This window comes from Chlorocebus sabaeus, chromosome 7 (assembly GCF_047675955.1).
Source record: "Chlorocebus sabaeus isolate Y175 chromosome 7, mChlSab1.0.hap1, whole genome shotgun sequence".
Classification (NCBI taxonomy): domain Eukaryota; kingdom Metazoa; phylum Chordata; class Mammalia; order Primates; family Cercopithecidae; genus Chlorocebus; species Chlorocebus sabaeus.
Genome location: NC_132910.1, coordinates 22,596,684 through 22,624,582, shown reverse-complemented (window position 1 = coordinate 22,624,582; position 27,899 = coordinate 22,596,684). Strand labels below are relative to the sequence as shown.

The window sequence follows — 27,899 nt, the reverse complement described above, 5'->3', positions numbered from 1 at the left end:
TGTGTGTGTATGTGTGTGTGTGTGTATATATATATATATTTTTTTTTTTTTTTTTTGAGATGGAGTTTCGCTCTGCCATCCAGGCTGTAGTACAGTGGCGTGATCTCGGCTCACTGCAACCTCCGCCTCCCGGGTTCATGCCATTCTCCTGCCTCAGCCTCCCGAGTAGTTGGGACTAAGGCGCCTGCCACCTCGCCCAGCTAATTTTTTGTATTTTCAGTAGAGACGGGGTTTCACCGTGTTAGCCCAGATGGTCTCAATCTCCTGACCTCATGATCTGCTTGCCTTGGCCTCCCAAAGTGCTGGGATTATAGGTGTGAGTCACCGTGCCCAGCCATGAACTGTGTATCTTAAAAGAAGGAAACTGTTTCAACTGGGAAAAAATAGATTTCTAGAAAATTGTTTCTCTTCAACTATTTTACCCAATTTCTTAACCATGTACATGTACAAGGACTCATCTTCAGTAAATTTGTGTTTCCAGAAATACAGGGGGTCCCCAAAACATCCCCTAAGAATGTCTGTGGTACATTCCCATGCAGTAATCTGAGATCTCCAATATATAATAACTGAAGAACATCATACCACATAACATTTATTTTACAGTGTCAAGGAAATGTGAAACCAAGGCACACAAGTGATCTATCTGAGAAAATACATCCAGTTAAACAGGAACCTGAAAATATTAGAACAATAGTTTGACTTCACTTTTTTTTTTTTTAATACAACCTCCTTCTCAGGGTCATCCCAGCAACTGAAAATTATCAACTGCCTATAATTTACCTTTTGTCAGAGGATGGAAGACTCTTAGGAGGCTCTATCCTAATTGCTGGATCCCATTCCCCAGGTGGAAGGACAATGACTTCATCTAGGAACTCATCAATACCAGCAATCAGGTCGTGCCTGTCTTTTGCTTTATAAGCAATGTCATGGAACACCTAAAGAATAATAAAAGATGTGTTCATCCAAAAAGAGAACACTGTACATGCTTCACACCATGTCCAGCCTGAAGAATGCAGCCCGTAACAACTGTGCCATTAATATTAATCCAGCCACGCTCTGAGAGTCCCTATTATTCAGCCTGTCCCCCAAAACATAGGCATTCAGACTATGATTTCAAAGAATAGAGGCAGAGAGCTGAAGAAACAGTTATGTTTTTATGTGTTTTTTTTTCCTACCAATAACACAGAACAACATTGCCTTTCAGCTCCCACTGGTATGTACCACTACTGATACAGTTGCTATGGAAGCCAGATTAAAATGGCTTGGAGAAATACACTGAAGAGTCACTCCCTGAAATAAAAACTACTGGGATAAAAATTGCTGATAACTCAAGAAGGAAAAGATCAAGCTAAGTGTTAAAATCGGGTTAAGACCCAAACACTGAGTTCTCAAACACATAATGTGAGACATTTAAAAAAGAAAAATCTGGGTTATATTGGCAGCACATTAACCAAAGGGCCTTAAATAGTCGATCATCTGTCTATCTTTTAGCAAGGCAACAACTAACCCATCTAATGCAGCAAGTGCTTCGTATCTTTTATACAGATCTCCAAAGAAAGAGGTTCCAAAATGTACACAATCCTGTCAATCATTCCATTTTTCTAACACAGCTGATGAACTGAAATTTCTTTACACATAACCTAAATCTTTCATACTTCATAAGTCAAATTCTTTAGTCTTCAGAAGAGAAGATGGTCCCACTTCTCTAGGAAAGGAATTTTTAAAAGCTATCAATTAAGTAACATTTAATGGTCTGGGGGTTGTGGGGTTGAGGGGAGGGTGACACAAAATGCCAGCACATGATCTGTGGCTGATACAGCCATCCTCAACCTTATTTTCTCTTGCTGTTTCCCAGGATAGAGGCTGGAAAGTCACAGATTCACTTTCCCAGCCAACTGTGCAGATAAAAGATGAACAATTTCAACTAATAAGATATAAGAAAAAGGTTGCCTGGGAAAACTCTAGAATACCTGTTTAAAAAGGGAGATACAGCTAGCATTACCACACCATTCTTCCTACTTTGAATAAATACAGATAAGATGACTGGAGCTGATGGTAGGCAATGTCGTTTTACCATACTGACAGGAAAAAAAAACCATGCTATTTTAAGACCATAAATTTAGCAAGAGCCTTCGCTCTTGATTTATCATTAAGCCATTATGTTAAAATAACCCCAGCAACTACCTGCCTCCAAACTTCCAAATAAATCCCAAATTGTTTAAGCCACTCTAAATCTCACTTGTTAAAGTTTCTTAATTGATACATCTAAAGAGAAAGTATTTTTTAAAACAGAGCTAAATTATAAAAATGCAAAAAATAAAATGAATCCACTGAGATGGGTAAAATAAATGTTCCCTTGAGGGGAAAAAGCAGCATAGCCATAAAGTTCTCAGTCCCAGAATAAAATAGCTACCTGAGTAATAACCACATGGAACATCTATAACTAAGGTACCCCTTTCTCTACTTAACGCATAGAAAAACCGACAAATCAAACAATGAAGCAAAAGCAACACATTTTGGGGAATAGTAAGTCAGAAAGACCCAGGAGCAGAAACTAATGATCCTCTATTCTAACAGTATTTCTCCTCCTATGGGAATAGTTCAGAGTTTTGTCATATCTCAAATGCAAGTAACAACATCCAGGCTGTTATGAAAATAAATGGGGTCATAATTCCAAAGTACCTGTATAGATACTCTGCCATAATGGTTGCTAATGTATTTTTAGATGTGTATCATTCCTTCCCACAAAATAAGAAAACCATAAAAACATGTACTTTCTGACACCTAAGAAAAAATGCATTATCCATTTTATTAGACATTATTTTATAGAACCCATCATGTCTGAAACAATATAGTATATACACATTTGAATTCCCAGAATTAGTGTATTAAAACTTCAAGAGACAAAGCTTAAATTAATACAATGACCTTGAACTTCTTTTTTTTTCTTTCTTTTTGAGATGGAATCTCACTTTGTTGCCCAGGCTGGAGTGCAGTGGCGCAATCTCAGCTCACTGCAACCTCTGCATCCCAGGTTCTAGCGATTCTCTTGACTCAGCCTTCTGGGTAGCTGGCATTACAGACATACACCACCATGTCTGGCTAATTTTTGTATTTTTAGTAGAGACGGGGTTTCACCATGTTGGCCAGGCTGGTCTCAAACTCCTGACCTCAGGTGATCCGCCCACCTCAGCCTCCCAAAGTGCTGGGATTACAGGCGTAAGCCACCGTGGCCAGCTGACTTTGAACTTTTTAAAGAATATTTAACATATATCAGTTTTAATAAATGAAAATATTTGGCAAAAGAAATACAAATATGTTTTATTTCAACAGAGTTTAGAATCCCATAGAAAACCAAAATGCATGCCTTGAAACCATATAGGATTCAGCTCACTTGTCTCAAATGACTGTACCTCAGGTTATAAGGAAGTATAGTAACCACATAATTCTAACTGAATAAATTATCACTGCCAATTCACAGTATGACAACAACACAAGTAGGACATTCACAGAACTCCATCTTCCTGATTTCCTACCTCATCAGACATCAGGGTGGCAATGGCTCTGCCAATCTCATGGTAGGACTTGGCTTTCCCCTTAGGACCTAAGAGAATGAACAAGAACCTAATGGAAAAGGAAAGAAGCAAAGGCTATAACACACATTTCATCAACCTCAACATACATAAAACTCAGAAATGTTTAACTTAGTTCATTAAAAGGTTAGGTCTAGAATTCACCTTTACAACAAAGGTAACATACTATTGGTAATACAGAATATACTCTTTTGCACTATTGCAAAACACAGTTCATTGTTCAGTTTATTTGGAGGCAAATGAGAATTTAGCATAGAAACCTGAGAAGCTTCTTCACTGAGCAGGAAAGGTGCACTTCAAGCACTTAATATGAGTCATTCAATCTTTCTATTTTCAACTTTTTTTCTCTCTCCATTTCTACTGATTTTCAGAATCTCTGGAACAAACCCATTAAGCACAATAACTAGAAAGACTTAGTGCATCTTCACATTTCTCTGACTTTTCCTTACCCAATATGGGCAGTGACAGATGATCGTCTCCACACTTTTAAGAAATATTTCTACTCAGAAGTGACTGGGAATCAGCAAAAACCAAGTCCTCTACAAGTAAGCCACATGCTGACAGCCAAAGTAAGGAAAGAGAAATATGAGAGAAATTCAAAATAAAGCATCATTCACAGACAGTCAAAACTCTTTTGTGGGTGTCCTCTTGTCATTTACCAACATTTTTTTCTTCATAATGCACAAAACATTGCTCCATAGCAAACAGGTCCTGAGACATGCAATAACAAACTTAACCCCACTTAGGTTCACCTCTAACCATGTTGGAAAAAAATCCCTCACTGATCACACAGGGCCTTTGCCCTTGTGGCATGTCAGCACTGGGGATGAGGGAATCTGATAAGTAAATGAGTAAGAAAAAATTTACAAAAAATATATAAAAGGTGGCACTGGATAAATCCCACCTTGATATTGATCATGTATCAGCTAACGGGGTGATAAGGAGGACAATAAAAATGGTAACATCATATGCCTGCCCAGCTTGTAAGGCCTCCAAAGCACTTCACATTCATTACTTTATTTACATTTCCATATGACCCTCTGCAATAAAGAAGGTATCCTATTCCCATTTAATAGTGAGGAAAGTGAGGCTGATGGAGGTTAATGGAAGAGCTCAAGATCTGTGCCTGGTAAATGACAAAGAGCAGATATATAGGCATTCTTACCTCCTGTTCTTTTCACCACATATTTCTGCCTAATACTACCTGCCCAACTGATATACCAAGGTTGTGATTTAACAGAAGTCCAAAAATGACTTCCACAGGTCACTCTGGGGAAAGAACTTCTCGATGCCTAGCCAGGGACAAGAAATCTTAGCTAAGATTTTTACGGTACCAGAAACGGCTTGTCATTTTGCTTAGCAGAATTTTATTTTTAACTTACTTATTTATGTACCTCACTTCAAATGAAAAAGGATTGACAGCAAATACTTTAAAAAATGTTTGGGTCTGTTCTAAAATGCCCTTGAATGTATAATTACTTTTTTTTTAAATCATAAAATTCAACCCAAAAGGGATTCTAAAATCCCAGAAATTAAGAATGTGAAAAGGATCTGAAAGTTTGAATACTCAGGTTTTATACCAGAATAACCATAAAACCACTTAGCACTTATTTGCTTAGAAACCAGTTCTGAAGTGAAGTAGCACACTCACTTTCACGTGTTACCATAGTAGATAGCAATCAGCAAGCACCAAAGTCTGTTCAAATATGAAGGAAGTCATTATTTGAATTGAATTTCAGCTCTTCTAACACTGAAGTTCAATTGACACTGAACTTTTGTTCCTTTGAAGCTGGCCCCTAATTATATGCCACTACGTATAGTATTATAAAGTGCTTCTTTGGGACTGTAAAATGCATTTTTCTAAAGGGACTGATCAATGATTTGAGTGCAACAAACACAAAAAATATTTAATGATTAAGGCAAAATAATGCTTTAATCACATTCAGAAACACAAATACTGGTCACATTTCTCAATTTATTTTGCCTGTCTTCAAATGGTCATCTTTCAATTCAATAAGGGTGTGGGTTTAGGCGAAAAGGAGCAGATGCTGTGCCACAAGGGAAAATATCTAACACCTGGATCCTTAGTACATTTTTAAATAATGGATTTCTTCTACTTCCATTTATTATTATCTTCATGTATCTAAATATTAACTTTTTGGTAATGCATAATATCCAAAACTTTTCCAAACACTCTGTATCTCTTCCTACCTCTCCCTAGTGCCTCCATCATGATTATAGCTTACAAATACACATTATGGAAGTGTATTTATCAACTGACACATGAGTTAATTATCAGGTTGACTATATAGCAACAAAGCCAAAACACTGTCTAGTTAGTAAGAAAACATTATGAATAGTCCTCAAGCATAAACTTTGGCAGGCAATGGGTATTCCAATAGCTGACAGAGTAATGAATGGAGCCTCCAAGTTACATCCTATGAGATGAGGACAGACATTTTCTATAAAATATTTACTCTTTGTTCTCTGCTAAATAGAACCAGTCAAAGAATGAAAGCAAGCAGAAGATCAATGGTCTACATGATGGCAATAAACCCAGTATATGAGAATTATATTGGTTTAGTAACACAGATATAAAAGTAGTATTCCTTTTTCCTGGGTAATGCAATTTTTATGTTTTAAAGAAGGTATTTCTTCATTAATGGAATAACACCAAGTGCCAAACCAACACGGTGGATATACCAGTTAAAATGTTCACATTACTCCAATCAGGAATAATTCAGTAAATCTGCCCCCTTAAAATGATATGTAGAGAGAATCCAAGCATTCATAAGCAGCAGGAAACATAACCTCCAGCCAAAAATGTCATCTGGAGGAGTTGAGACCCTTAAGAAGCTTCTAATCTGGACCTCATTATTGAAATGGGATGAGAAACCTGAGAAAACTGAACACAAAACAACCCAGCAAGTTGAAGTTCCCTCTGCCTGAAATATGTTTTCTCTCCTTCAACCTTCAAAGAAGCGAAAGCTGTACAATTTTTATGATTGAAGTACATCCTGTCAAACTCGGCTTTTATAATGTACTGAAAACTCCTTTCATGACCCAAGCTGTTTTTTGTCAATGGACAGATGTTATTTTTATCCAGAAGCTTTTTTCTTTATTAACAAATTAGAGTAAACATCACATTTGTGTGACTACAAGGGCACAGCCTACTTTGACAGCTTGGGAAAAAAAATTATGTTATCAAGTTCTTTTTATTCACTCATAAATGGAAATAAGTCAGAGTTACAATTTTTAACACCGTCTAGTTATCTGTAGAATCTTCATGAGGCCCTTTTCTACTTTTCTGAGCTTTTTCATATAGTTAATTATGCCTGCAGAGGATGCCTCCAGCATTCTCCACGACAAAAGGAAATATTAACCAAATAATCTGTGTCCGGAACCAATGGCCTATACTCACATTCACAAAATAATTATAGGCAGAAACAGAGCATCATATGAGAAAAGGAGCTAGCCTTCCTAAACCACTTGATGTTTTCAGAAAAGATATGCATGCCCCTCTTTCCTGATACATCACAGCTATTTCTAGCATAAACTCAGCATGTACCAATCCTTTATATCCTTCTCTCAAAACAACAGTGAATTCAATAACCCATTATTCATCTTTATCAGCTTTGGAAAATGTGGCTAAACTGTGGCTTCCATAATGGATTCATGAGGACCACAAACCCACCATAAACAACTGCATTACATGCGGTAAATACTAATAGCAGCTAGCAATTAAACTGGTGGATATGACAAAATTGAACGAGCAGGACCTCCATCCCAATCCCTCTAAGTGTTTTTAATGGTTTTGACAATCACAAGCTACTTCTTTTACATAAATAATTACTTGTAACATATATATATAATCTTACAGTGCTACTAAGAAGGTAAACATTCTAAATTTTTAACAGTCTGGAGCTTACTTAACAACCAATTGCCTTACATGTGCAAATCGAGATCAGAAAAGCACAAACTAGGGTTTTTATTCTTCTTTCTAAGAGAACCCTAAAACATTTTGTTCCAATTCTTTCTAGAATCTCCCTAGGCTCTCCCTAAAATTCTTGCCTCAGATTCAGAAACCTATTTAAAGTTCTATTCCCAGCACTGATGCTGAATCTTCCCTTTGCCTTCATCTCTCAACTGTAAAATGGTATAAGAAGAAGAACATACATCCCCTATATAGCTCAAAAATATGAATGAGGCTGGGTGCGGTGCCTCACACGTGTAATCCCAGCACTTTGGGAGGCTGAGGCGAGTGGATAACTTGAGGTCAGGAGTTTGAGAACAGTCTGGCCAACATGGTGAAATCCCATCTCTACAAAAATACAAAAATTAGCTGGGTGTGGTGGCACGCACCTGTAAACCCAGCTGCTCAGGAGGTTGAGGCAGGAGAATTGCTTGAACCAGGGAGGCGGGAGTTGCAGTGAGCTGAGATCACGCCACTGCACTCCAGCCTGGGTGACAGAGCAAGACTCCATCCCACACCCCCCCCCAAAAAAAAAAAAAAAATATATATATATATATATATATAGAGAGAGAGAGAGAGAGAGAGAGAGAGTAGTGGCCTCTGTGGACAGACATAAGATGACAGCAAGCAAAGTGCCTGTAAGATACTAGGAAAATCATAAACATATCCTATCAAGTCACCAAAGATCAAAGAACAGGGTTTGTTTCCTTTCACATGAATGGCAAGAGGGGCCCCTATATATATAGACATCCACCCAGCTGATAGTCATCCAGCTGTACGTGGAGGCTAAAACAGATCAAGCAAGTAACAGAGTAAATTGTGAAATTGGTGAACTCTACACAAGAAATGACAGCTGCTAGAGCCACATTTCCTAGAAGGTGCATGGTGATAATGCTGTTTATTAGCAATAGTAATAATCATTAATAATGGCAGCATAACTTTCCTACACCTTTAAAAGGGAAAATGACCACAAAAAGATATGTGCAAACACAGATTTTTCAGGTTTCCTTTCCGTACAATACAGTAGTAAGCACATGAAAACACATCATGAAATGTAGATGCAGTCCTTCATAATGCCTACCACATTCCTTGTGGGATTTCCTTTATTGGATTTCACAGGATGCAGACACTGTAAATGGCCCCACATTACCTACACAAAAAAAACTAATGAGACTCCCTACTTAGTGATTATGGCTTGTACCAGTTTAGAGGACAGCAAATGAATGAAACTATTTCCTGGAAAAATGTTAACATACAAGGATATATTGTTCAGATTATTGCCCTGAAATAGTTATATAATATTACTGAATTACATTGACTTGAATTGCCTGGCTCCTTTTGCTAATTTAAGTGACGCTGTATTTTACCTCTACACTAGCCCTACCATCCAGTATAAAAGAAAAAAGTCAGTGAGCAGACAGAAGTAAACGATAAGCAGAACACAAAAATGGTCATGATTTGCTACTCAATGCATGCATATTTTGTTAAATAAAAAGCCTTTTAAAATATTTTTATTTGTACCTTCTGAAGAAAAATGGTAATAAAAATGAAAAGCCAAGAGCAATTCTCTTTAACACTTCTCGGCATGTTTTTTTCTTTCAACCCCTAGTAAAGTTAGTCCAGAGAGACATAAATAAAGCCATAGGGCACGGAGCTGGACTTCAGCCATTATCTGAGTCAGTTGTTCACCAGGTGACTGCACAGATAGAACCACAAGGCTCTGCTGGAATGTTTTCAAGCAAAAAGCTATGTTACAGAAAACACAAATCATCATAATCCTATTAAGTGAATAAGCTATGATCATCTCTTTTCTACTACTATTTGTCCAGTCACAGCCCTATGTGTCATTCCTATTTTCAGTGTCTAAGAAATATGTAAATGGGTTGAAAACATACCTGTATGATGAGGAAGAATGGCCTGCAATCTATGAATTGAGAGGCCTAGAGAAAATTTTCTCTTAATTTTCCTCCTAACCAGGCTCTAAAGAAATCTTGAGCCTCTTTACACTGTTGGTTAATCATGCTCAGACCATCTGAGCTGAGGAGGATCCATGTTTCACTGAGGAGGATTCACAGCCCTTCCTGCTCACATGAGGAAACCTAAAGGAAATTCACCTGTCCTTGCCCTGGAACCCACAGAAAACAACTCTGCCGCCCCTAAACCACAAAAAAGTCCTACTCATGACAATTTTCTGTCAATCTAAAGACTACAAGTTTTCTTTAAACTGTCTGCAGCACAAATTTGAGTGAAACATTAACTTCTAGTCAACTGATTGCACTCCCAAGTCAAGCTTCATAACTCTGTGGAGCTCAGTTTCAGAGGCAGATGAAGAGGATGACTTCTCAGGTACTATGCAGTGAAATGAGTACATGATTATGATAACATTAACATACTTCACTTTAAAATAAAAATTTGTGACAAAACATAATAGTGAAGTACGCAAATTTAAGTATACGGCTTGATGATTTTAACATATATATATATGTGTGTACAAACCTACTACCAATTATCTGATAAAACAGAGTAAATGAAAGCAACTATGACCTCTGAACCATTTACTAACTGTAAATGACCTCGGACAAATTACTTAAACTCGTAGACTTTTCTTCATCTGTAAAAACCAGATAACTACAGTTTGTCCCTTAAAATATTATTGTAAGGATTAAGTAGAATAATCCATAAGAAAAACCTAGTACATTGCCCAATAAATTATTATAATTGCTATTATTATTATTATATAAGTGCCAAGAAATTTGATAGTATAAAAGTCAGTCATTATTTAAAGTTAAACGTTTTCAATGTGTTTGCACTAAATATTTCCTCATTCTATTGATTCTCCAGCCTGAGTGGGAGGAGATAACCCTATTAGCACACTGTAGAGCCCCGCAGGTAGGAGAGCAGCTTACCTTGTGGGCACAGGAACTTCAGTCAGGGCACCCTATTAGCACACTGTAGAGCCCCGCAGGTAGGAGAGCAGCTTACCTTGTGGGCACAGGAACTTCAGTCAGGGCACCCAGCATGACAGCCTGCTGTAGCCTAACAAAGGCAATGAAAGGAGTATCCAAAAAGTCAACCTCCCCAACAAGCACGTTGGAAGCTTCTGCATCACGTGGCAATTTTTTCATGAACTTATTCTTCAGCTGCATGAGAAGAACCAAGGAAACACAATTTAGTTCCAGAGAAGGGAACAAAAAGAGCCTTCCCATGTATCACTCACAGGAGATTCCCGTTTACAAATTTATATGGAACATGTTCTAGCTAGCCACTTTTATATTATGTTTAAACACTGTATTATAGTAAACATTTATCTGTACCTTGGATTCAAAAATATTGAGGGAATAATCACATGGTTTACATATAAAACAATGTATCATACAACTCCATTCATTTACATATTCATTCACTCAACGAAAACTTGCTAAAAATATACTATAAGCCAGGCGATGCTATAAGCCTTAGGGAAACAGGGGTGGATAGACTAATTATATGCCCTCCTAGACTCATATTACCACAGGGGAAAAATAAAATATAAAGTGCTGATAAATACTAAGAAAAAAAATAAAACAAGTAAAAAAGGTACTATTTTAGACAGAGTGATGGGGAAGGCCTCGGAAGAAATACATTTGACGCTGGAGTAAAGATACAAGCTATGCAAAAATCAGAGGAAAGAACATTCTAGGCCAAAAGAATGGGAAATGCAAAGACTTTGTGACAAGAAGCTGCTTGGCAGTTACAGGAAAAGTGAAGAAGCCCAGTGTGATGGAAACTGAAGGAGCAAAGGAGAGAAAACAGCAGGTAAAGAAGTTGCATACGTAAGGGGTGAACCCGACTGTAGGACCCAATAGGCCACAATAAGGAGCTCTAGAAGTTTTAGGCAGGAATTACCTACCAAAAGCCCAAGGAGAAAGACGGTGCAGGAAGATGTAAATTTGGGAGACATCACCATGTAAATAGTATTTGGTACCATAAGACAGGATGGCACAATCCTGGGTGTGAGTGTAGACAGAGAAGAGGGGTAAGAGATAAGTCTTGGGTTACCCCAACTTTTATAGGAACAGGAGAAGATATAGGCAGAGAACACTGAAAAAGGAGAAGAAAACCAGGACTTCAACAGTAGCCAGGTGAAGAAACAGCTCAATAAGGAGAGTGAATCAGTTAAATCACAGGCTGCTGAAGGTTCAGGTAAGATGGCAGCTAAGAATGGACCAATGAATTTGGCAAGATGGAGGTGCTGGGGATTTTTTTTTTTTTTTTTTTTTAATTGAGACGGAGTCTTGCTCTGTCTCCAGGTTGGAGTGCAGTGGTGCAGTGGCGCGATCTCAGCTCTCTGCAACCTCTGCCTCCCGGGTTCAAGTGATTCTTCTGCCTCAGCCTCCTGAGTAGCTGGTACTACAGGAACATGCTACCATGCCTGGCTAATTTTTTTGTATTTTTAGTAGAGACAGAGTTTCACCATATTGGCCAGAATGGTCTCGAACTCCTGACCTCAGGATCCACCCGCCTCAGCCTCCCAAAGTGCTGAGATTACAGGCGTGAGCCACCGCGCCTGGCTCGGGATCTTGACAGGAGCAGTTACAGTGGACACCAGAGAGTAAAGATAATTGTTTTGAGAAATGTTGCTACCAAGAAAAGCTGAGAAATGAGGAAGCTAGGGGAGGAGGGAATAAAATAAATTTCTTTCTTTCTTTCTTTTTTGAAATAGAACTATTACATTTACAAATAGAATGCATCTTGATACCAAATATTAAACAACTGGTTGAGAAGTGAAAAGATTCCATCAAATTTCTTATTTAGGATAATATAAATAGGTAAACACATATTAAGACTTGCCAACTTAAAGAAAATGTAGTTTAAAAAGTTGTAAGGCAAAATTTCATTATATTAGAGAAATAGCATTTTAATTCATGGGTTAAGCCTTTTTGTTTTTCATAGTCCTCACTTTTTAATTATAAAGGAGATGGTGATTGGGGAAAACAGGCAGACATTAGATTTTGAATAAATGTTACTACAGTTCTAGTAGAAAGATTTGAAATTATCTAAACATTACTAGTTATCGATTGATTCCATTTATCCATGACTGTCTTATCTTCAAAAAAGCAGATAATTGAGGACTTCTAAGCTTTTATTCCTTTAATTTTAATGCATAATTTTCATGAAGAAGGAAAAATCATAAGACTTGGTTTTGTCACTGACTCAATGACATAGTTTGTCAAATAGTTACAATACTCTTTTTAAAGCTCCATAGACTTTTCACCCTGACTTTCTCACAGGAACCTTGTAAAGTAGTTAGGACAAGTCTTATTATCACATTGTAATACTGACTTTCTAAAAGAAGCTCACATAGTCAAACTTCTTAAAGTCCAAGTGTGGAGTGGAGATTAGAACTCTCATCTCTTTCTCTTTGCATCTATCCTACTTAGTTTCAGCATGTTTGAGCACCATGACAAAAATAACTGCAAAAGTGCAATGCTTCTCTAAGCAACAAAATATGGCACTTTGAAAGGCAAAGTTAAAATTACTTTTAGCCTTAATGATCACAGTCCATTTCTTCGGAACTGTCTTAATAGTGTAAAAAATACCACATATTTGTAAAACCAAAAACAGCATAGTAAGGGGCCAGGTCTCTGTGAGCCCTGCACGAGCTGGGAGTGGCCTTGCGCAGCCGCAGTAGCAGAGGGCGAGCGGGCCTTCAAACCCTCACGGTTTCTTCCGCACCTCAAGATTTCTGCCGCTGCTTTCCTCCATCTGCCTCTTGCGTGAGCTACTGACCATGAGCTGGGCTGCAGGAGTCCTGCCCACCAGCGAGAAAATAGGTGCTGCAGGAGCTCATTTCCTTTGTCGGGGGCTGGCTCAGTGCCCACACGAGGAGGCCACACATGCATCCCACTCAGGGGCGGCTGGGCCTTCACTCCCATTTCCAAGATGGTGACTGCCAAGCGTGAACTTGCCAAGAATTTCACTTTGGAGGGGGCCGCTCATCCCAATAAGATCTCCATTATAGGAACTGGATCAGTTGGCATGGCCTGTGCTCTCAGCATCTTATTAAAAGGTTTGGGTGATAAACTTGCCTTTGTGGATGCTGACGAAGGCAAATTGAAGGGTGAGACAATGGATCTTCAACATGGCAGCCCTTTCATAAATTTGCCAAACATTGTTTCCAGCAAAGATTATAGTGTCACTGCAAAGTCCAACCTAGTCATTATTACAGCAGGTGTACCAGCAAAAGGAGAAACACGCCTTGATATAGTTCAATGAAATGTGACCATTTTTAAATTAATTATTTCCAGTATTACCCAATACAATCGCCACCATAAACTGATAGTAGTTTCGAATTTACTGCATATTGTAACTTATGTATCCTGGAAATTGAGTGCATTTCCCCAAAACCGTGTTATTGGAATTGGCTGTAATCTGGACACTCCCCGTTTCCGTTTCTTCACTAGGCAAAGGCTTGGTATCCACTCTGAAAGCTGTCATAGGTGGATTCTTGGAGAGCATGGAGACTCAAGTATTCCTGTGTCGAGTGGAGTCAGTATTGCTGGCGTCCCTCTGAAGGATCTGAATTCAGATATAGGAACTGATAAAGATCCTGAACAATGGGGAAAAGTCCACAAAGAAGTGATTACCTGTGGCTATGAGATAGTTAAAACGAAAGGTGTACTAATTGGGCCATTGGCCTATCTGTAGCTGATTTAACAGAAAGTATTTTGAAGAATCTTTTTTTTTTAATAGAAAACAACAACGAACATTTTTTAATAGGCAAACTCATTTCCCATTGAGATGTCTTTCACTGCAGTGGGCAAGAGCAAACACACATAGCCTGGGTTTTAATGACATGACATTGTCAATGGGAAGTTACAAGGAAAAAACAGGTGCATTTGATTTATTAGTGAATTCTGGAAGGATTATGGATAACTTGTCAGAATTTATTTCAAATGAATATTTTTGAGAATTAATTATCTCTAAGTCATTGAGCAATGAAATGAATCTAGAAGTCCATCAGAGGAATTATCTTTGCATCTCCTAAGTAGTAGCCAGCACTGACTTTGGTCTCTGTTTCATACTGGTCAATAATTCACATTGCATGAGCTGATTAATCTAGTCAATAGTTTTCTATTAGGTTAGTGCAAAATTTTTTTATATACTTTAATTTCTGGGGTACATGTGTAGAACGCGTAGGTTTGTTACATAGGTATACACCTGCTATGGTGGTTTGCTGTACCCATCAACTCGTCACCTACATGAGGTATTTCTCCTAATATTATCCCTCCCATAACCCCTGACCCCCTGACAGGCCCTGGTGTATGATGTTCCCCTCCCTGTGTCCATGTGATCTCATTGTTCAACTCCCACTTATGAGTGAGAACATGCAGTAATTGGTTTTCTGTTCTTCTGCTACTTTGCTGAGAATGATGATTTCCAGCTTCATCCATGTCCCTGCAAAGGACATGAACTCATCATTTTTTATGGCTGCATAGTATTCCATGGTGTATATGTGCCACATTTTCTTTATCCAGTCTATCATTTATGGGCATTTGGATTGGTTCCCAGTTCTTGCTATTGTGAAGAGTGCCGCAATAAACATACATGTGCATATGTCTTTATAGGAGATTGATTTATAATCCTTTGGGTACATACCCAATAATGGGATTGCTGGGTCAAATGGTATTTCTAGTTCAAGATCCTTGAGGGATTGCCACATTGTCTTCCACAATGGTTGAACTAATTTACACTCCCACCAACACTGTAAAAGCATTCCTATTTCTCCACATCCTCTCCAGCACCTGTTGTTTCCTGACTTTTTAATGATCGCCATTCTAACTGGTGTGAGATGGTATCTTATTGTGGTTTTGATTTGCATTTCTCTAATGAACTGTGATGATGAGCTTTTTTACATATGTTTGTTGGCTGCATAGATGTCTTCTTTTGAGAAGTGTCTGTTCATATCCTTTGCCCACTTTTTGATGGGGTAGTTTGCTTTTTTCTTGCAAATTTGTTTAAGTTCTTTGTAGATTCTGGATATTAGCCCTTTGTCAGACAGATTGCAAAAATTTTCTCCCATTCTGTAGGTTACCTGTTCACTCTGATAATAGTTTCTTTTGCTGTGCAGAAGCTCTTTAGTTTAATTAGATCCCATTTGTCAATTTTGGCTTTTGTTGCCATTGCTTTTGGTGTTTTAGTCATGAAGTCTTTGCCTATGCCTATGTACTGAATGGTATTGCCTAGGTTTTCTTCTAGGGTTTTTATGGTTTTAGGTCTTACGTTTAAGTCTTTAATCCATCTTGAGTTAATTTTTGTATAAGGTGTAAGGAAGGGATCTAGTTTCAGTTTTCTGCATATGGCTACCCAGTTTTCCCAACACCATTTATTAAATAGGGAATCCTTTCCCTGTTGCTTGTTTTTGTCAGGTTTGTCAAAGATCAGATGGTTGTAGATGTGTGGTGTTATTTCTGAGGCCTCTGTTCTGTTTCATTGGTCTATAGATCTGTTTTGGTACCAGTACCATGCTGTTTTGGTTACTGTAGCCTTGTAGTATAGTTTGAAGTCAGGTAGCGTGATGTCTCCAGCTTTGTTCCTTTTGCTTAGGATTGTCTTGACTATGTGGTTCCATATGAAATTTAAAGTAGTTTTTTTCCAATTCTGTGAAGAAATTCAATGGTAATTCAATAGGAATAGCATTGAATCTATAAATTACTTTGGGCAGTATGGCCAAATTTTCACAATATTGATTATTCCTATCCATGAGCATGGAATATTTTTCCATTTGCTTATGTCCTCTTATTTTGTTGAGCAGTGGTTTGTAGTTCTCCTTGAAGAGGTCCTTCAAATCCCTTGTCAGTTGTATTCCTGGGTATTTTATTCTCTTTGTAGCAATTGTGAATGAAATTTCACTCATGATTTGGCTCTCTGTTTGTCTATTATTGTTGTATAGGAATGCTTGTGATTTTTGCACATTGATTTTGTCTCCTGAGATTTTGCTCAAGTTGCTTACCAGCTTAAGGAGATTTGGGGCTGAGACGATGGGGTTTTCTAAATATACAATCATGTCATCTGCAAACAGAGACAATTTGACTTCCTCTTTGAATAATCTTAGGAGGGTGCATCCAGTTTCCACCATAATTAAGGGCTTTTATGGGATAAATGAAGTAATATTCTTTAGCATTCCTTGTATCCTGGGACAGAACAGTATTACAGAACTTATAAAGATCAAGCTTACCCCTGAAGAGGAGGCCCAGTTGAAAAAGAGTGCTGAAAGACTTTGTGAATTTAGAAGGAGCTCAAGCTTTAAAATTGTTTAAAGCTACCAGTCTGAAGGGTTTTTTTTGTTGCTGTTTTTTGGTAGCAATTATTTTATTTTTAAAATTGTTGTATTAGTTTTATACCTTTTACCTGAAAAAAATTTCAAAAGTACCTGCGAAATAGAGTATGTAATAACAAATTCCTGTGTATCAACCACTCAACTTTATCAGATCTTACCCTTATGTCATGTTTGTTTCAATCTTCATTTTTAAAGAAAAAACATCCCACAACTACAATTGAGTACATCCCAACTCCATTTCCTTCACTTTTTCCCTAGGGTTCTAAAACCAGTGTTTATAATTCTTATGTAAAATGTATTATACATGTGTATGGGCATACATGTGATATAGTATTGTTTCTCAGGCATTTAAGCTCTTTATAAATAGTATCATACTCACTGCATCATTCTTTACCTTGCTTTTTGAATTCAATATTATGCTTTTGAGAGAAATCCACACTGATGAAAGTAGCTCTACTATATTCATTTTAAGGGCTGCATACTACTTCACTGTATAAATATATCACAACTTATACATCTTACTATTTGGCAGTTATAAATATTTCTGCAGTGTTGCAATGAACACCTTATAATATTTTCCTTATGACCTCAATATTTCAGCTTGTTTAATATGTATAACTAAAAGTAGAATTCCTGAGTCTTAGAGAAGTTACTCCTGGCTCTCAGCTAAAGACTTCATGACTAAAAACACCAAAAGCAATGGCAACAAAAGCCAAAATTGATAAATGGGATTGAATTAAACTAAAGAGCTTCTGCACAGCAAAAGAAACTATCACCAGAGTGCACAGACAGCCTACAAAATGGGAGAAATTTTTTGCAATCTATCCACCTGACAAGGGGCTAATATCCAGAATGCACAAGAAATTTAAAGAAGTTTACAGATTTCTTTTTTTTAATGGGAGATATTACAGCACTTTTGGAATGTAAGTGAGAATGATCTAGTAGAGACAGATTAATGCTGCAGGAGAGATAGGGGTAAGTGCAGAAGCAGTTTAAGCATCTTTAAACTATTGAAAAGAGACAATATCCACATCACAGGTAGAAAAGTTAGCTACAGATGGGAACACACAGAGTTTATCAATCCTAACCAGGGAAGGCAGACTAGATGGGACTAACGGGGGAGATTGGGAGATTTGGTGGGATGACGATGCAGATTTCTGAGGACTTATTTTTGCAGTTAAATACTAGTGAGCTAATGGTAAGAAGGAGGAAGTTGTGTGGGGCTTTGAGAAAAGAAGGCACAAAGTGGTTTTCTTGGAGAATGAAGGCTGCTTAACACAGTCACTTTGAAAGCTTATCTTATAGGTGTTATTCTGCAGTATGGCTTAATAAAAATATTTCAACAATTATGGAAGAATGGAGATAAGAATTTTGGAAGACCATTCAAAAGACACAGACCTCTGATATATACTTATCCAATATAAATGTCCCTCCCCTCAAATCAAAAGTACCAGTGAACTTAACATTTTATATAATGGATTGCTGTGGAGATGGAAGTGGCAGGCATGACCCCATTTCCCCATTAATAAAAAGGTTATACCAACATTTTCAACTTCCATTTCAGAGTTCTTAATTAGGGAAAACAAGTGACATGAGAACTAATCCCTAAGCTCCATAACCCTCTGTAGGTTTTTTATAGATTTTTTTAAAATTTGACACTTCATATAAGAAGAAAGCTGTGAGGCAAAAAAGCAAGGAACTTAGGGCTAAGAATTTAGTGGAAACCAAGAAAAGAAAAAGAAAAAAAAAAGCAAAGAGAAGGTATATATATCTTACATGCTACAAACAAAATCACTTCTAAGCAGTAGGGAATTTTCCAAAGTTTCTCCCATTAATCCTTCAAGAAATACTAATATTTAAAAAAATTTTTTTTACATCTTACAGATACGAAAAGAATAGCCATGGGAAGGGTCTAAAGAAACATCAAGTTGCCAAGACTGTTATTATTACCTAAGGAAGTTGCAATTATAAATTGTCCCCTATAACACAGAGCAGAGTGTGGAATATCGCCAAGTGGCCCAAACCCACATGACATAACATTTCTAGAATAATCTTCCTCAAACTCTCTCCAGAGAGAGTTCCCGTTATGAACACAGAACATAAAGGTCTCTAATAATCTGATTTCACTTCCCGTTTTCTCCAGCAGACTCCTTGCTCGAGTTAGGCAGCTGACCTGATCATAATCCTCTTCTGTTTTATATACTTACACTCCTACACTTCTTATCAAAAATTGCCTTTTCCTCACATCTGTCTTTTATAAACAGCCTTTAGAGCTCAGCACAAGACTTTCTACTATCTCAGCCCAATTCCTTGGGAACTTCATAAGTGCTCATTTCTGAATCACATTTTTGCCAAAGTGTCTTTTCCCAAGTTTCACAAGGGTAAGAGCAGTTTATTCTCCACGGTACCAAACAGTTGCTTTGCATATCATTCAGCTGTAATAAATATTATGAAGGAATGGACTCTGTAGCACTAAAATCAGGCCAAAAGACCATAAAATGCCCAAAGAAATAAGGATTTTAAGGTTCAATCTGGAACCTACTGACTGGATTTGTCACAGCAACTACGTTGCTCACAACACATGCGGATTATCTCACAGTTGACTATATTCTTCCATAAATCATTTTACCAGTACTGCAATCACTATACCCATACTCAAAAATTAGGAGTATATATTTTAAGGCAATAGCTAAGAGAAACCAATAGCTATTCTAAAATAAAAATGTGTGGTGCCTGAACAGCTACTCTCACATAATCCAGCTGTAATAAATATTATGAAGGAATGGACTCTGTAGCACTAGAAATCAGACCAGAAGACCATAAAATGCCCCCAAAAGTTAGGATTTTTAAGGTTAAATCTGGAACCTACTGCCCACACTCTACCCTCCATGTCCTCCATGGTCTTCTCCATGCCGACACTCTACTCTCTATGTCCTCCTTCAGACACACCAGGCACACTTGCCCCAGGTCCTTTATATCTGCTGTGTCCTCTGAATGGGATGTATGCAGGGCTCCCTCCTTCACTTCCTTCTGATATTTAATTGTTACATTCTCATCAGAGAGGCTTTCCCTGGACACACTAAAATTTCAACTCCCTTCTCCCCACAGATACTTTTACTCTTCTGCTTTATTTTATCTGCCTTGTACTTATTGTAGTCAAACATACTGTTTTCCTTATCATTTTTATTCATTTTATTCGAATGTTGCCTCTTTATTACACTGCAATGTAACCTCCCTGAAGGTAGGAATATTCATTTATTTTGTTCAGTGTTATGTCCCTAGTGCCTAGAAAAGTGCCTGAGGAGCTGAGGAAACAGGTTCAATAAATATTTGTTGAATGATGAGTGATGGCTATTATTTCTGCTCTTCCCAACAAGCCTTCCTAACTCTCTTCTTAAAGAAGTGGCTTCTACACATCCCACCCAGGCCACATATGTGGACAAAAGACCTAGTTATAGCCAATCTTAGTAAACTCCTCCCCTGGCAAGAATGATTGGTCTACAGGATGAAAGCCAATCACAGGGACCAAATCTTTTGGAAAAATCAATATCTAGAAGTGTAGAAATCAACATGTTCCCTTTCAGCTGAGGTTGTTCCCCAACATGTTGAAAGAGCACAAGACCATCCACACCAGGAAAGAGTGGGGTGAAACCAGCAGAGTCAAAAGAGGAAAATGGATGAAGAGAAAGAATGTTGAGTCTCCAGTCTCAGTCAGTGACATCCTGCAGCTTGTCTGTTCTGTGAACTCACCAAGAATTCTTCCCAGTTACATAAGCCACTAAATCTCCTTTTGGGCTTCAATTAACTTGAGGTGCATTTCTGTCTACTGCAGAGCCCAGATACAAAATATATTTGTCAGATAAATGTGAGGAACAGCAGGTTAAATGAAATTAAACAACTGTCTATACTACAGATTTTTTTTTTTTTTTTTGAAACTTTAGTATATCTAGGAATGCTTTATCTCCCATGGGGAAATAAATAAAGCACATTATAATACAGAATCAGAATAGAAAATTCTGCTTTGTACAGAAATTTTCTCATCTTCCATCTAATCCCACTCTCAAGTGTACTTAATTGTCCTCAGACTTTATGGGTGCCTACAATGTTCAAAGCCTGGTAATAGGAAGGCACTGTAGAAAACAGACACCCTGTAATGCTGCAATGAAAAAGGAAACATAAATGCCATATGAAAAGTACACTGTGCAATGGGAGGTCACAAGACACACCAATCACACCTAGTGACAGAGTTCAAAAAAGGTTCTTCTCTAAGTCAAAGTTTAAAAATCTCTCCCATAATTTTGTTTTATCAAACACTGATTCACACGTTCCCTTTTCCAAGTACAATAATATCTGATAAAGGAAAAGTAATGGCTAAAGTATGAAAACCAATTCTAGGCTTATACAATAAACTGTGAACAATAAAAAACTAGAAAAAATGTAAAGATTAAACAAAAAGGTAAATAGGACCAGGAAATATAAAGAACAATAAAAGATAAAACAAGAATAGAATATATGGCTTTCATATCAGGTTGAAATCACAATAAATGCATCTGGACTGAATTGCTAAGGTAAAATTGAACATTCCTTTCTTATAGATTGTAACTTGTTTCTTCAAAAAATAACCAGCCTGGACTTTATGCACAGTCAACTACAAGAACACACAGAGTGAAAAAGAAAATTCCTTTAGCCAACGTAGGCTTCAGAGGAGTGAATTTTAAATGGCTAACTTGTGGTACTACAATTATTCAAAAATACTTTGACTAGTTCACTGATTTTGTGACCTTTTTGTCTTTACCAGGCTATTAACATCAGCTCTGTGAATCCAGATGTTACATTCCAGGTTCCTTTCACACTAGCCTGTACTCTTTCTTCCAGAGTATAGTCATGCTATGGTTACTCAGAAGTATATATTTTGCCTTCTGCTATAAATGTTTTATCTTACAATTTTTTAACCTTTCTTATTTCCTGAGTGGTTTTCTAACAACAACCCAGCTATCACAGTATTAGCATAAGAGGTCACTTAACTTCAGATGACAGTTCTGTGTGATGATGGAAAAGTTATTCATACACAAGTAATATGCATCACACACAGCTATTTTTAAAGTTCAATCTTTCACACTCCACTCAGGTCTTGGATTCTTCTGCCTTCTATGAAAGCAGTTTACATATTTCAGGTTTTCTATATGGGTGGGATAATCATATGATTAATATTATTCCTCCTAGATTCCTTACCATTGCTCTCAGACCTCCAGCACTACCTGTAGGTCCAGGATATTATAGTATTCCTCAGTCACTGGTCAGATATTTAAACTCTACCTCCTTTTCTCTACCATTTTTCTGCATGTGTTAAAATAACTGCATCAATAATAAAGTGTTATTTATAACCAGGAATACTCACGATTTGTCCTTTAAATCTGATTTACTAGAATGTTATCCTGTAGGCTCTTCAATGTCCTTGCTATAAATGATATTATAACATCATCTAAACTTGAGTATACTTTCTCATTCTTTTTACAAAGCTTACACCCATTGCTGTCTCATTCTATACATTATCTTTTCCCCTCTATGAGAATGATTTTAATCTTCAAATCTGTACCTGTTTTCTATTTACCCTGCCTCATGTCCACATGTTAACATTCACCTGTTTTCCTGGGCAAAGAACTGATTTCTGGCATTCTTATTGTTCTTTCCTCTCTTCATTTCTTCTTCTTAGCTTATTTTCTCTTCTTCCCACTAATTTTCTCCTGTCCCCCACCCTTCCATTGTCTTTGGGTATTTTCAGCTCTTATTTTTCAAACAAACTCATGTGGTAAGCTCAAAATCATTCAATGTCACCCAATTCCACGACCTTCCATTGCAGAAGGTATCTGTATCAGTAGTAAAGTAAGATCACCATACCTACCAGTTGGCCCATAACAGTCCCAGTTTACACTATTGTCCTGGTGTAATGACTAATAGTACCTCTTTTCATTCTTAAAAATGTCTTGGTCTAAAAGAAACATTTTTATGGCCACTCTACATTTTAATCTCACTGAGACTGGCTTTTAGGTAGTACTGAAAATAATAGTATTAGAAAATAATTACATACTGTAGAACCTTAAGATTCAAGAAACTCAGAAGTGTAAGGGAGAGCCCAGGTCTAACAGCATCTTAGTAGGTATTTATGCTCTCTGAGTATGAATTTATTCATTTACCATACGCAAACAACAATATTAACTCTTAAGGTAGAAAAAAGTGTTCTCTCACCTTACCAGGTTTCTGCCTCTGCCTATTTATTCCTCTTCTCTGTACCCCAGGGAATGTGTCCAATTTCATGAATTAGAGTTTGATAAATTCAATGGGACTTTCTTTCTAATGGGATGATTAAAGTGCCATGAAGACAGGAAGCAAGTTGACTTCTTTCTCTTACAGTAAGACAATTAAATAGAAAAAAACCAGACTTGACATTTTCATCTATGTGGCTGGTTAGATAAGTTTACTCAGAGTCTGTTTCATAGGCCCAATTATATTTCTCTATCATGGCGGGTATCTCTGAGACTGTGAATCCAAGATTTAGATTCTGTGTCGATGGCTGTAAGCCTACGTACTTGGTAAACTATATTCAGCTTCCAATCAGCTTAATTCCAGGCTGAATATTAAGGTGACCTGCCCCTAACCCAAATGCCAGCCAAAAGCAAAAGATATAATCTCCGAGGAAGATAATATCATCTAGAGTATAAAAATTATCTCTACTATGGATATTTTATATCTGACATTTAATCAGAAGTTGTTAGACATAATAGAAGACAAAAATCAAATGACTGGAATCCCAAGAGGGGGGAAAAACACAATAGGAAAATTATATACCATGGTTATCAGACACAGACTTTGAAATAACTTCATATTTTTAAAATATTTATTTCAAAATGGGAATTTAAATGAATCTATTTTAAAAACAATATACTTGTCCTAGAGATAATATGTATCATTGGCTTGTTAAAGTCAGTATTACTCATAATATGAACACATGACATATCAAAACTTGTAGAATGAAGCTGCAAACATGCATTCAGTAACATTCATGCCCTTAACTGTCAATGTTAAAAAAAAGAAAAGCTAAAGTCTAATGATCTAAATGAATTATCTCAAAAAATAAGAAAACAGAACATTAAATTCAAAGAAAGCAGAAGGAAGAAACTGAAAACTAGAGAAGAAATTAATTAATTTAAAAACAAATATATAACACTGCTCATGTTCTGTTTCATAATTTGAGGGACAATTATATAGGTGTGTTCACATTGTGAAAAATCATCAAGTAAACATGATTTGTGCATCTATCTATGCACACCCAATGTGTGTTTTACTCTAATAAAACCTACTAAAATGAATTTCTCAATAAATTGCTATTTCGCTGCAAATATGGCATATATGTAGCACTCCCTTGGCAGGGAATCCTTAAGGGAAATAAAGGACAGTGAAAAACTAAAAATATATTTTACAGCCATAACTCATACATTAAAGATTTTTATAAAGATTAGAAGTTATAGAAATGTACACACCACACCCAAGCTATGTCTGAGTTGGTATCTTCCTACCTTTAACATCCAATGGTAACCAAACCCTAATATTCTATTACTTTAGATAAATATAATATAACCTTAGCAATTATATTTTTCTTAGGTTAAAATTAGCCTCCAACAAGGGCTAGGATGTAGAAGGAAGCCATCAAAGACAGCCTTGTGAAAATTTATCACTGGGAGAGTTTTGAAATAGGTTTCACCTACCAAGAACGATATGTATCTATGGGAGCACACAGTCTCAAACTCTGGAAATCTGAGAGCATGATGGCTAGAGACTAGTACATTGCCTACAATTGGCTTCTTTGGCTAATAGAAGGCTATTCCTATCTCCACCCTCCCCACACCTTTGAGCAGCCCCCTTATTCCATACATGGGGAAGTAGGGGGCTTATCTGAACTTTTTGAATTCTAAAGACAATTATCCTACACCAGCTCTGTTTCGACTATCAAGTGTAAACTAAAAAGTCTAAGCCCCACAACCATCTAAATGGACCCCTCCTCTCAGCCAAGGGCATTCCAAAGTTAACCTGAAAAACTAGTTCAGGCCATGATGGGAAGGGTGTGGTCAGGGTAGGGTAAGACACACCTCATTATACCCTCCTCCCCATGGAATTCATACACAAGTGACCAGCATTAACATTGAAACAGAGATCTTAAGACTTTTTGTAGCAATAAAAGAGTTTTATTGTAGGAATAAAATAATTCCAGCCTTACTCTAGTATAGTATCATATGGCACATAGAAGGCCCTGAAAGAAACAGAAGTATTTTACTCTAAAATATATTCCTTTGACATATTTTGAAATGGCCCTACAAAGCTATCTCTTGTGAGGATAACTGGCATGCTATAGAGAATCCCTTTCCCTTTCCAGGTCTTTTCCTTGATCTTCTGGCACCTTTTTAAGTCTGCTAAGAAACATTTATAATCTATTCTCTCTGAAGCCTGCTACCTGGAGGTTTTATCTGCATAAGAAGAAACTTAGTCTCCACAACCCTTTATCTCAACCCAGATACTCTCTTCTCTGGATTCTAGGTCTTTAGATAAACTCTTTCAACCAATTGCCAATCTGAAAATCTTGGAATCCATCTATGACCTGGATGCCCATCTCCCCGCCCCACCCTCCACCCCTGCTTTGAGTTGTCCTAGCTTTCTAGACTGAACCAATGCACATCTTACATATACTGACAGATGTCTTATGTCTCTCTAAAATGTATAAAACCAAGCTGTAGCTGACCACTTTGGACACATGTCAGGATCTCCTCACATTGTCACAGGCATGTCTTCAATCTAGGCAAAATAAACTTCTAAATTGATTGAGACTTGTCTCAGATACTTTTTGGTTTATACAAGACAGGAGTTTTTCCCACTGAAAGCTATATTCTGGCCTTTCACTGTAGAAGAGAAGGAAGACCCATGATTCAATTTTGGTTCCAAGTACAAAGAACAGGCTTAGTACAACCAGCTTGCTTTGGTGCAAGGCTATTCATAGCTAGAAGACGAAGCAGAAGGCTCTGCATAGTCCACCAGTGTTCTGCTTCTGGGTTTGAAGACAAAGCCTCAGTCAACAATAAAGGGTACCTTGGTCTTTGTTTCTCTGTGTACACATTTCTCCGATGATCTTTTGGAGAGAGTGTTGAGCTGAGGAGAGGGTTTGGGTGTTCCTGAATAGCCTGGACAAATACCATCTTAAACACACCTCAACATTCCATTTCTAAATCTCGCTTCTTTGCATGGTTGCCCAACTAGGAAATGGTAGAAGAAGAAAAGGGATAAGATTCAGTGTTCTCTAAACTTAATCAGCTATTGCCTTTTATTCTTAGACTACACAGGAAAAAATACCTTTAAATTTTTCTGTTAAATAAGGATATTATTTAAGTGTTTATTAGGCTAATTTACGGGATAGGACTCTTTTGGTGTGATAAAAGAAAACCATTGGAAAAATTACTAGAAACATATTTTTGTTTTGTTGTTAATGGAAATGCTGATTGCCCTTCAGGCTATCTTAAAGGTGTGATGTAGAAGAATATTTCCAATGACTAAATTTACATACCATTGGCCTAATATCTAAGAGGCCCAAAAAGAGCTATTGCTTGATAGCCCATAGAATCCAAAATTTAGACAATCACTTTTAATGTTTTTGGAACTTAATAGTTATGATGCAGAGATTTCCAGTGTGTATGAAATATGAAAGCGTACAGACAAAATCATCAAATAAGACAAGATGCCAAAAGGCTCTGGTGACATGTTTTTACTTTTTGAATACTCTTCTACTTTTGTTTATTCCACTTCTAAAAAAAAACACTACTTCAAAACAAAAACAATCCCAAGGGTAAAAATTTGATTTTCCAATTTTTCCTTCCAAATATAGACATCTCACCACCATTAACGCAAATGATTCTGCAAAGCAGCACATTTACAAATGGCTATTAAACTAAATATAACATTAAGTACAGTCCATTAGTTCTGATTTCCTAAACAGGATGAAATTTCAAGTACTGCCCTGTTTAAAAATCAACTTGTTAATATCTCCAAGTCACATTTTCTTAATGTCTCACATTATTTTTTTTTTTAAATTGTCAATATGCATATAGCTACTTACAGTTTTTAAAACACTTTCATATGTACTATGCTACTGGAATTCTTACAGTAAGCTTGTAAGAAATGTATTATTACACTATTTTACAGATGAGGGAAATTAAGTCTCAAAAGCGTGAGGGTCTTCACCAAACTCACATGGCTAAGGCCAGGCCATGACTTGAATATTCACTTCACTATATGGTGAAACCTTTACACGTCTGAGGAACTGATTTTACTACCTAAAGTTTAGAAGCTATTTTCCTGAAATATCAGAGTCTTTTATACAGCAAAACAGTGTTAATTAAGTATCTATGATGGTTTTGGCTCTGTAAAGATAACCTTTAAAATGTTTAATGAGCATGTTTTAAAGTGTTTAATAGTATTTAACTGCATAAAATAAAGTGGGACAGAGACAAGGAAAGGAGAAGACCAAATAAAGACAACAGCACTTTAAAAAAGACTTAAAGAAAAATAAGAACTGCAAGTTCTAGGTGTTAGCTAAGTTAGGTATTTTTTTGCTTTCATAAGAAGTTATTTTCCTCTTTCATTGTTGTGTCATGAACTCCACTGTATATAAATACAGGTCACTTGCTCCATGCCTGAAGGAAGTAGATTTGAAATATTCATTCATCTACCTAAGATGGAAAGTCCCAAAATTCCACCTATGCCTCTGAACTCTAGCTAGGCCTTTGGAAAAGACTAACTTCCCTGACTACCCCCACTTTCCCTGACTACCCCCACCTTCCGGGACTTTCTCTAGCCTTACCTCTGAAATTGTGCTTATCACTAGGCATTCACTGACTGACTTGGCTGTGACTTTTATTAGACTACAAGTACTCTATAGACAGGTCTAAAGTACCCTATGAAAAGAAACCATGTA

At 37.1% G+C, this 27,899-nt stretch overlaps 1 protein-coding gene and 1 pseudogene across 2 annotated transcripts in view; one reads left to right on the top strand and one right to left on the bottom strand.

The window, feature by feature from the left end:
• Positions 1-27,899, bottom strand: part of SLC4A4 (solute carrier family 4 member 4) — a 390,757-nt gene that overhangs the window by 124,789 nt on the left and 238,069 nt on the right. For both annotated transcript variants that reach the window (XM_007998838.3, XM_007998839.3), the window contains exons 8-10: positions 10,549-10,706; positions 3,537-3,624; positions 781-935 (exon numbers count right to left, since the gene is read on the bottom strand). In XM_007998838.3, coding sequence (XP_007997029.3) covers positions 781-935; positions 3,537-3,624; positions 10,549-10,706 — 401 coding nt within the window. The remainder of the gene's footprint in view (positions 1-780; positions 936-3,536; positions 3,625-10,548; positions 10,707-27,899) is intronic.
• On the top strand, positions 13,283-16,865 carry LOC119622507 (L-lactate dehydrogenase A-like 6A; annotated as a pseudogene).